This window comes from Hippocampus zosterae, chromosome 18, assembly GCF_025434085.1.
Source record: "Hippocampus zosterae strain Florida chromosome 18, ASM2543408v3, whole genome shotgun sequence".
Lineage (NCBI taxonomy): Eukaryota > Metazoa > Chordata > Actinopteri > Syngnathiformes > Syngnathidae > Hippocampus > Hippocampus zosterae.
In genome coordinates, this window is record NC_067468.1 from 3,485,367 (window position 1) to 3,496,620 (window position 11,254).

An 11,254-nucleotide genomic window follows, 5' to 3' on the forward strand; every position below is an offset into this window, starting at 1 on the left:
GTTAATGGCTAGAGGGAAAAAGCTGTTTAAGTGTCTACTGGATTTGGTGCGCATGGATCTGTAGCGTCTGCCTGAGGGGAGTGGCTGAAAAAGGTGGTGGGCAGGGTGCGGGGGATCCTGGAGGATTTTCCGTGCCCTTGTCTTGATTCTTGCAGTGTGCAAGTCCTCAAGAGTGGGTAGGGCGGTGCCAACGATTTTTTCTGCTGTCCTAACTGTCCGTTGAAGTCGGATTTTGTCCTTTTTTTGTGGCGGCCCCAAACCAAACCGTGATGGAAGAACACAGGATTGATTCGATGACTGCCGTGTAGAACTGTCGTAGCACCTCCTGTGGCAGGCCATGCTTCCTCAGCAGCCTCAGGAAGTACATCCGCTGCCGGGCCCTTTTCAGGATGGAGATGGTGTTGACTTCCCACTTCATGTCCTGGGAGACTGTGATTCCCAGGAACTTGAAGGTCTCGACGGTTGACACAGGGCAGTTGGATAGTGTGAGGGGCACCTGAGGAGAAGAATGTTTCCTGAAGTCCACGATCATCTCTACAGTCTTGAGCGTGTTCAGCCCGAGGTTGTCGGCCGCACCAGAGCTCCAGCTGCTCCACTTGTTGGCGGTACGCAGACTCGTCGCCGTCTTTGATGAGACCGATGACCGTGGTGTCGTCTGCGAACTTTATGAGTTTGACAGCTGGATCTGTTGAGGTGCAATCGTTTGTGTAGAGAGAGAAGAGCAGTGGCGAGAGGACACATCGCTGTGGGGCTCCAGTGCTGGCAGTGCGTATTGATGATGTTGTTGCTCCCAGTCTCACCTGTTGTGTCCGACCCGTCAGGAAGCTGAGGATCCACTGGCAGATCGTAGGGGACACACCGAGGTGGAGTAGTTTGGGGGTGAGTAGTTCCGGGATGATGGTGTTGAACGCAGAGCTGAAATCCACAAACAGAATCCTTGCGTAGGTCCCTGTGCTGTCGAGGTGCTTGAGGATGTAGTGCAGACCTATGTTGACTGCGTCTTCCACAGACCTGTTTGCCCGGTAGGCAAACTGGTGAGGGTCCAGCAGGGGTCTAGTGACATTCTTTAGGTGGTTCAGCACAAGGCGTTCAAAGGACTTCATGACCACAGACGTCAGGGCGACAGGCCTATAGTCGTTCAGTTCCGATGTTGCCGATTTCTTGGGAACTGGGATGATGGTAGACTGTTTGAAGCAGGATGGGACCTCACACAGCTCCAGGGATCTGTTGAAGATTTGTGTGAAGACCGGAGCCAGCTGGTCAGCGCAGACTTTCAGGCAGGAGGAGGACACTTTGTCGGGCCCCGGAGCTTTCTTGACCTTTTGCTGCTTGAAGAGCCGTCTCACGTCCTGTTCGTGGATCTGTAGTGGAGAAAAAGAGGGTGGGGGGGTAGGTAGAGTGGTTTCTGGTAGAGGTGGGTGTGTGTGGGAAATGGGGGTGTCCTTTTCAAATCGGCAGAAAAACATGTTTAGTTCATTAGCAAGACCCTTATTGTTCACTGTTTGGGGGGATGGCATTCTATAGTTAGTGATTGCTTTCAGGCCATTCCATACAGATGCAGAGTTGTTAGCAGAGAACTGGTTTTTCAGCCTCTCTGCATAGCTTCTCTTTGCGATGTTAATTTCCTTTGTCAATTGGTTTCGGGCATGTTTGTACAGTGCCCGATCTCCACTTCTAAATGCGGCCTCTTTCTCTTTCCTGAGTTGCCTGAGTTTGGGAGTAAACCATGGCTTGTTATTGTTGAAGGAGCGGAACGACTTCGTTGGTACACACATGTCCTCACAGAAACTTTTTCGGTTCAGTTCAGGATTTCACGCAGTACCAATTTTACTTTCATATGGAAGTGGGATCGCCAGTTGTCGCACCTTCTAGGTGGTATGTCACTGAGCGATGAAGGTTTGCAAGTGCGCATTTGGTCTCCATCCGTGTCGCCCAACCTTTTTTGGTTTGCGTACCCTTGAACATTTTTGCCATACTTGGTGCACTTTGTCGGAACAAAAACTAGACATGAGAAAAAAGTAACCTTTTAAATAAGTGCACACCAACAACTTGTTATGAAGCCTCCGGTTTTCTTTCAGAATTAGTATTTTCCATGTGTCAATATGTGCCAGAGATTGAAAGCTGGAGGTTTGTCCAAGGACTGGCTCGAGGACCGAAGGGTGGTCCTTGATCCTCGGCCTTGGCCTCGGAGTCAAGTCCTTGGGTTTCCGGTCCTCGGACACAACGAGGGATTAGAGCCTCTAATCCTTCGTCCACAGGTATAAAGTGGGCCAGAGGACCGCAAAAATCATAAAGAAATGAAACAAAATCCATCCAGGGGAACCCACGTTGATGACTTTATCTGTCGCTTTAAGAGGGGCGGGTCTGCCAATGACAGGTAACAAACAGTTAGCGTTATGTGTAAAGAGCGGCATAACCGTTCGTTTCAATCACGGTTCGTTCCGTTCGCGATTGGCAGTTTAAATAGCGTGTAAAGCCTTTCTATAACAGTGGTGTCTTTTATTTACCGGTAGTTATTTTTGCACAGTGGTCACGTTTGTGCAGTCGCACTAGAATGTTGGTTTGAACCAAGTAATTTGCGTTACAGCTCGAGGCAATAATGTCGGCACTTCACTTCCGGGTTTGGCCGTTGGGATTTGGAGTCCTTTTGGTCGATTCCAGTTATGTTTGCTGAATGTGTTCTCATGTTTGGAATCATGAATATTGATAATACATAGTTTAAAATCCTGGTTGATTTAATTATTTATTATTATTGTGAAGTTGAAGGTATTAATTAATGTAGTATGAGTGGTAGTGGTAATAATAGCAGTACTCAGAGAATGTTTAAGATATTCAGCCATCTCGTTACCGCTGCGTCCCGCGTCCGAGAATGTTTAGAGATTCAGCCATCTCATTACCTCTGAGTCCCGCGTTCTAGACGCATAATTTTCCCACGGGACGCACAGTTCCAAATAATGTGCGTTTTTGGGACGCAAGGAAATTTCTCAGTCAAAACAAATCAACAAACAAAAAAAACTACGACAAGCCTGAGGATTTCACGATAACAATCGTTACCAGTAGCGTGTCGTTTCCGTGGCGTCATTTTAACGGTTCCGAAAAATAGTTTAACCATAAAAGTCACCGCCCACGAGTTGACTGTGATCAACGCGATTTCACTGTGCCTGTATGCGTGTTTGTGGTGTGGTTTGTGAGTTTCTTTCTTCTAATTTACTTTCATTTTGTTTTGTTTTCAGTGTTGGGGGGGGGGGTGCAACAGATTTGTGCGCGCATGCGGGTTGCTATTTTAGTCCGCAAACTGAGGAATTGCGCGGATGAAAGTTTGAGATGGCGGCGAAAAAAACTCACAAAGGTCTACGAATTACGACATTTAAGAAATGGGAATGCCAGTCTGATTTTTCATATGAATCGTCCAAAGGGCGTATCACTAAACTCACCTGGAATGTATGCACAGAACACGAGAGCGAGATACGACGAGAGGCACGATTACGAGGCAAGTTGGTCATTAGATTTGTAGGCTAATCGTTAGGAAAAATATTATGAAACAGTATTGGTTATTCTATAATTTACTGGTGGTAGCATGGTAACTTTATGAATAAAACCTTCGTCACAAGGTGTAGTAATGCTAATGTTAACTGTTGGTAGAACTCATGACGTGTGTTAAATTGTTTCGTCAAATTGATCGTAGATTACACATGCATCGTCTTGGGACGAGGATGTCAAGCCACATCAATACTTACCTGTATTCAGGATTACCAGTCAATTAATCTCTGCAGTGTGAGATTGGAAAAAATACTCTGATGATGCCACATGAATACACAAGTTTTTGATCCATTTATTTTTTGGAATAAACCTGGAGTACACAGCTACTGATGTAATGTTCATTGTTAATGCATCATTTTCAAACATTGACCCTTGAAACATTATACTTTTGACTTTCAGAATTCTTGATTATGAATATCAGTCAAAATAGAAAAATGGGTTCCCATGTTGAACGTTTACGGAATCCAACATTAGTTACCTAGGTTTCCCATTGGGTAATCCGACGGAAACGAAAAACGGTTACCATGAATTTCCGAAATCCTCAGACCTGCTCCTGAATTATTTAAATTTTTGCAGCATTTGTTTATCATTGTATCTATATGTTGTTGAATAAGTAGACCATTTCAGAATTTGAAATTTGGGACTCTCTCAATGCATAATGGGACTCATACTTTTCTGATCAGCGAGTCCCTGGGACTCGCTGCCGGTAAACAAATTATCACTGCAGAGATTACCGCTTTTTCTGCACCCAGTGATTGACTTCTATGCAAAGTCATTACTCAACTTGTCTTCTGTGCCTGTTGATTTACTTCATATTAAGAAACTACTGCACTAAAACATTCATTCATAAATGTATATCATATGCTTTTATTTTTTTTTCCCAGTATAAATAACACGTACCCTGACTGTTCTACTCTTTGAATACAAACACTTCATTCAAGCGTTGGGGAGTGCAAGGGGTTATGATGGAGGGGTGTTGTAAATCATGAAGACCTGCCAAGTGGTATGATAGCATTGTTTTATATATGTCCTCGGCTTCAAAATCAGTCCTTGCTCCTTGCCCTCGGCCTCGGAGGCAAGCCCTTGGTCCTTGGTCCTTGGCCTTGGCCTTGGCCTCGGGTTGCTTGTCCTTGGACGCAACACTGGTCCTGTCACTATTGTTATTCGTTTAATGTTGTGAAAATTGCAGCACAAAAATCTTCATAAGAATTCAATCACACGCAAATGTAATCCCTTTTTGTGACAGATCATGTATGGTGGAAGAGTCGGGTACACTTGAATCCCAGCTGGAGGCCACAAAGGTAAAACAATCAATTATGTCGAATTCCTCTTGCATGAAGATCAATTATTCATTCATAGTGCCAATGGAATTAAATGAATAGAAACGGCAAGCAATCTTTCTTTGCCAAGAAATAATGCTTCACAATTCAGACCCTCATCATGTCAAATGTGTCTTGAATGAAAAACCTCCACTGCGTGGCATATTATTAAGTGTTTGTGTTTATTTGTGTAGCGTAAACACCAGGAGATTCGAGCCATGCGCAGCCAGCTGAAGAAGATTGAAGACTTGGGTGCAGCTATGGAGGAAGCACTGATCTTGGACAACAAATACACAGAGCACAGCACGGTGGGTCTGGCACAGCAATGGGATCAACTGGACCAGCTGGGAATGAGGATGCAGCATAACCTGGAGCAACAGATACAAGCGAGGTACAACACAATCTAATGCCATCTGAACCCGTTATCCGATACAGTCAAAGTATTGAGAAAAGTCTAGCAAATATTTCAGGCGCTGGTGGACTAGAGCATGTTTTGGTCCACACTCGAGAATACAGTGGTACCTCTACTTCCGAACGTCTCTTCATGCGTAATTTTCAAGTTCCCAAAAAAATATTGCCTCTTGTTACGAAAGAAATTTCAAGATGTGAAAGGTAAAAATACAGTATGGGCTGCTACTCGCAGCTCCGAGTTTCCTGAACGCAACACACTTATAGCTGCTCTGCCATTGGCTATTACCTAGCATCATCCTGGCATCACATTGGCTAAGAGGAACCTCTAGCGTATGTTTCTATGCGTGTAGATCGATAAATAAGATACATGTAGATATGTGTCAAAGCAGCATCCTCCTCATTCGCCCCTCGGGCCATGAGGTCTTCCGATAGATTTACATAAATGCGAATCACCCAGAAAAAGTGTTCACGAGTCGGGCGATGGCTCACTCTCCTGATGTTTGCCTTGGGCATTTTCGAAGGATTGTTAAAATCCGACAAAATTATGCACAACTCTCATTTATTGTGCAATAATTTAATTGTAACTTGTATTTGTTACACATTTTGATGCATTTAGAAAACATTGATGTCTGAATTGGTGGGGCTTGGGGGGCAGATTTGGGCATTTACATGGAGAACGCGTCTCTACTTACAAACTTTTCTCATTAAGAAATGTCTTCCAGAACCAATTAATTTCGTATGTAGATGTACCACTGTATAGTGTAAACATCTGAAATATAAAATATAATGTGTGTGTGGAAGCAAATCTTTTGCCTTGTCTTGATCGGGGATAGACCTTTAAAAGCACTCTTCCCGCAATCATTCAGCAAATGTAGATTTCGACCTTTCCAAAGGATTTATTCTGCCCTAATTCTATAAATCCATATCAAGGATGCACAATTCCAAACGACAATCTAATGGAAAACAATCTGCGGGCGAAAGTACATGGTCACTATCTGAGCACACCCCGTCTGTCAAACAAAACGCTACCGGGTGCCCCACTAGACACACCTGAACAATTACCCAATCGGTGACCTGATTCACAGTACAGGCCTGCTATGCCATCAACATTACTTAGGGGCCATCATCATTCCAATACCCGTCCGTAATAGGCAATAACTTTCAACCTGACAATATGCAATGATAATAATAACAAGAATATCAACATAAATATCATGATATGATTGTCCATACTGAAATCTTGAACATAAGGGAATATGTCTCTTCCACCGACCCCTTCTTGTTTACATGGAACAATTACATCAACTTAAACTTGAGCCAATAACTGCTATAAATCTGCGTACTAGAACCCATAACCAATATATTCCGGTCTTCAAAATCCATACACTAGTCAATTCAATATTTCAATATACAGCATTTCAATTCCATCCATCCATCCATCCATCATCTACCGCTTATCCGGGGCCGGGTCGCGGGGGCAACAGCTTTAGCAGGGAAGCCCAGACTTCCCTCTCCCTAGCTACTTCTTCCAGCTCTCCCCGGGGGATCCCGAGTCGTTCCCAGGCCAGCTGGGTGACATAGTCTCTCCAGCGTGTCCTGGGTCTTCCTCTGGGTCTCCTCCCGGTGGGACATGACCGGAACACCTCACCGGGGAGGCGCTCAGGAGGCATCCGAATCAGATGCCCAAGCCACCTCATCTGGCTCCTCTCGATGTGGAGGAGAAGCGGCTCGACTCTGAGCCCCTCCCGGATGACTGAGCTTCTCACCTTAATCTCTAAGGGAGAGCCCGGACACCCTGCGGAGAAAACTCATTTCAGCCGCTTGTATCCGGGATCTCGTTCTTTCGGTCACGACCCATAGCTCGTGACCATAGGTGAGGGTTGGGACGTAGATCGACCGGTAAATTGAGAGCTTCGCCTTTTGGCTCAGCTCCTTCTTCACCACGACAGACCGATACAACGCATTTCAATTCATACAAATAAAACAAATGTTAATATTTTATTTAATTTATTTTTTTCATCGGTTTGCCATGGTGACGGATAAGGCAAATTGGATGTGCAGTAATGGCCTGCAATGTGCTGCAAGGGCGCGTAAACGCGGGAAATTTATTGGTAGCGTGGATGTGCGATCCAGCACCTCCCGCGACCCTAGTGAGGATCAAGCGGTTTGGAAAATGGATGGATGGATGTGCAGCATTGTCCGCTAGAGGGCAAAGGAGAACCCATATTGGTGTCCCAGTGGGTGTAACGTATATCAGCGGCTGTCATGGGATGTCCTGAAATTGTATTACACTGGTGCGTGTGAATGCCTACATAGTAAAGTGTGGTTGTCTGTTAATGGATTGCAACCATTCCAGAACCATTCAATTGGAGCCCAGTATTCACCATCAGCTTGCAGTCCTCTGGATACTAGAATGAAAGTCTATTCTGCTTCCAGAAGCATCTTGTCCACTGGCCTTTCATTCAAGTGACCAGAATTACAAAAAGAAGACGATTGCGCTGTGTGGTTGACAGATTGGTTCCGCTCTCATAACAGAATGTGATATTTTTGCCAGGATGCTCTCCACTCTGCAACTGTAAAATCGTGAAGCATTTTGGTGGAAATATTTCTCAGCTTCCCCAAGTAGTACGGTCTGTGGTGACCCTTTCTGAGGATTGCTTTCACCCTCACTGATGACGAGCGGTGCTCTTCTCTACCCTGGCTCAATAATCAATACTGCTGTAACTTCTACATTTTTGTTTATACTTTCAGGAACACAACCGGCGTGACCGAGGAAGCGCTGAAGGAGTTCAGCATGATGTTCAAGTATGTTTGAACTGACTACGGCTGAAATTATGTAGATTCCCCAGCTAACTGTACACATTTTTTTACACACGCTTGTCTTTTAGACACTTTGACAAGGAGAAGTCTGGACGTCTTAACCACCAAGAGTTCAAGTCATGCCTGCGTTCACTCGGTTACGACCTACCCATGGTTGAAGAGGGTGAACCTGATCCTGAATTTGAGGCGATACTCGACACTGTGGATCCAAACAGGTCAGTCCCGTACTTATTTTAGAATTAGCATGTTCAAGGGTTTCGCCTGTTTCGACGATGTCTTTTCTGCAGCAGACTCAGTCACACTTTACGAAATGGTGTGCTTACTGGCCATTACATCTGTTATATGGAGATTATCGCGCTAGCATGATGTCATCAGAGAAAATGTCAATAGTTGCCAAGAAAGGCTTATAATTCTAACGCTGTGATATTTTGATATCCTGTAGATCCATCTGTATGGATTCATTAATTGTGTGGGATCTATCATTGCAGGGATGGCAATGTGTCACTACAAGAGTACATGGCCTTCATGATCAGCCGTGAGACAGAAAATGTGAAATCCAGTGAAGAGATTGAGAGCGCCTTCCGAGCTCTCAGTACCGAGAACAAACCTTATGTTACTAAAGAAGAGCTCTACCAGGTCAGATGTATTCATTGCTCACCTGTCGGTCGTTTGTGTGGAAACCGCCTCGAGCTCTCATTGACTCTTATTTCATCTTTTCAGAACCTGACCAAGGAGCAGGCAGACTATTGCCTCTCACATATGAAGCCCTACCTTGATAATAAGGGTCGGGAGCTGCCATCATCGTTTGACTTCGTTGAATTCACCCGCTCACTCTTTGTCAACTAATCCTTTGCCCAATAACCAACTATAGACCACAAATCTAACCACAAACATCGTGATGAAACTGCATGACTGACATTAGGAATGATCACTATCCCACTGTGTGTTTTTGTGTCTCGCCTTCATGCCTCCTAATTTTTAATTGCTGATTAGAATACTGTCTGTCGTTTAATTCACTGGCTTGTTTTGTCAAAGCCTAATAGTCATAATTGCAACGGCTTCACTGCAGATTGCTTCAATAAATGTTGGTTTACAGCTGGAAATCTTTTTGTTTTAGTTTTTAAATACACTGTTAAATGATCAGAAAATGTATTTTAAATGTTGTATTTCAACAGACAGTCCTTAAAGCAGGGGTCCCCAAACTACGGCCCACGGGCCGGATAAGGAAATTAAAATCATCTTTGAAAAATTCAGTTTCCGAAAAGCTCCAAAAACATGCGTGGCAGGCTGATAGAAAACTCTAAATCAGGGGTCCCCAAACTACGGCCTGCGGGCACATTTGACCTGGCCCTCCAACCCTCCTGTTGTCCTCGGGTCAAAATGACCCGCCACTGTGTTAAAAACGCCCCCCAAAAAACCCTAAATGATATTTTTTTTACTTGAAATTTTATGACTTTTCCTAGATTGTCCCCAACTGAAGAAAAATTGAAATGTTTTTATTCACATTTCCATGGAACCTGTACAAAGGGGGAAAATGACCCATGACGCAAATGGGGTTGAAATCAAGGTCACAGTTATTTACACACCATAGAATGTTTCAGTGTTTTAGTTGTGTCTCAGATCAATTAGTAGAACACGTGAACAAGACGGTAGCAGACATAAACAAGACAAGATAGGTGGTGTTCTCGTAGATAGCAGATCTCTTTTTTGTGGATTTCAAGGGGCTGGTATATTAAGATATTTTGTGATGTTTTATTTAATCAATGTATATTACTATTAGAAAGAGATCGGAATAATGTGGTGGTAGTTGATGGGGACGGAAACATCGTCATGCAAATGATAGAACAACCACAGCCACCGCCGCAAACAACCATAACAATGGAGGATTTCTCACAAGAAGAAATCGCTCACTTAACAGCAAAATACAGACAGAAACAAGGAGAGCCCACCGACGCCTGGATAAGGCGAATGTATGAGGAAGGGGCAGATTTTGCTTTGGTGGTCTTAACAATGACTCGCGCTTGAACACTGAATATCGAGCATTGGGTCGAGAATTGCGAGGCGCAGACCGAATGACACTGTTTATCCTGTATGCAATGGCTGCGCAGGTGGTGTATCCCACTTGGCATGACTGGCCTGAGGTCAAAGGCCAATGGTCGACTATGCGCGATGCGATACATCGCATGGGAAGATTGTGCACCCGCGAGGCAATTTCACGAGCAGGCCATGCTTTTATTGATGATTCGCCCAATACCAAAAGTGGTGCAGGATGCGGTGATTAGAGATGCTCCTTCTCATTACAGATCAGCAGTACTCACCATCTTGCTAGTAGCAGCTGAGAATAGTTTCAGTGATGTTAAAACGCGCCTAAAGGAATTGGAGACTTTGGGAGACTCGGGAGACGCAACACGCCCTCCCCGACCTGAACCAAAGAATTATAGGTCAGAAAAAGAGGAGAAAAAGACAAACTCAAAGTCATCTGAAGGGGGAGGGAACCGATGGGAAATGTGGAGGGCACTGATCGCAGCGGGAGTCCCGGCAGACGAAATTGACGGGCTACCCACTAGTGCCCTAGCCGCGAAATGTAAACAACGCAGATTGAAAGTCAGTTGTTTGAGTATGGGAACCAACAAAAATGAAAATAAATCAGACATTGCACAACTAGCGATTCTCTTAAAAGAGATGGTATCGCCGGGAGTGCAACCAACAACCCTAAGTGCAACCCTTGAAACCTCCAGAGAGGAAGAGTATGAAGAAGAATGTACAGATTCAGATGAAGACATGCTGGTAGATGTCAGAGGTCCCAGCTATGTCACAGCAGTAAAGAAGGGGCAAGCAAAGCCTAAAAACACGGGAAAGAATAAGGACAGGAAATCACGAACTTTTAATCTCCTCAACTAGGATGAATGCCAAACTCAGTCAACAAGCCAGAGTCAAATCGGCACCGTTGGTCAGTAGGGGATATCCGACCCCCACGTCCAACTTGGAACAATTCGGTACAAAAAGTGATGGCACTGGTTGACACAGGAGCGGAGGCCTCATCGATTCATGGAAACCCTGACAAAATGAAGGGTGAAATAATTCCTTTAAGGGGATTGGGACGACAAGTGAAAGGAAAAGCAGTTGTCCTCCCATTGAAAATCTGAAAGATGCCGATACAAAAA

At 44.6% G+C, this 11,254-nt stretch overlaps 1 protein-coding gene across 4 annotated transcripts in view; it reads left to right on the forward strand.

Annotated features, from left to right (window-relative positions):
* Positions 1–9,193, forward strand: part of sptan1 (spectrin alpha, non-erythrocytic 1) — a 72,902-nt gene extending 63,709 nt beyond the window's left edge. For all 4 annotated transcript variants that reach the window (XM_052050053.1, XM_052050054.1, XM_052050055.1 and 1 more), the window contains 6 exons: positions 4,787–4,841; positions 5,054–5,250; positions 8,022–8,075; positions 8,159–8,305; positions 8,579–8,726; positions 8,811–9,193. In XM_052050053.1, the coding sequence (XP_051906013.1) occupies positions 4,787–4,841; positions 5,054–5,250; positions 8,022–8,075; positions 8,159–8,305; positions 8,579–8,726; positions 8,811–8,936 (727 nt within the window). In that variant the 3' untranslated portion in view covers positions 8,937–9,193. The remainder of the gene's footprint in view (positions 1–4,786; positions 4,842–5,053; positions 5,251–8,021; positions 8,076–8,158; positions 8,306–8,578; positions 8,727–8,810) is intronic.
* The last annotated feature ends 2,061 nt before the right edge of the window (positions 9,194–11,254 follow it).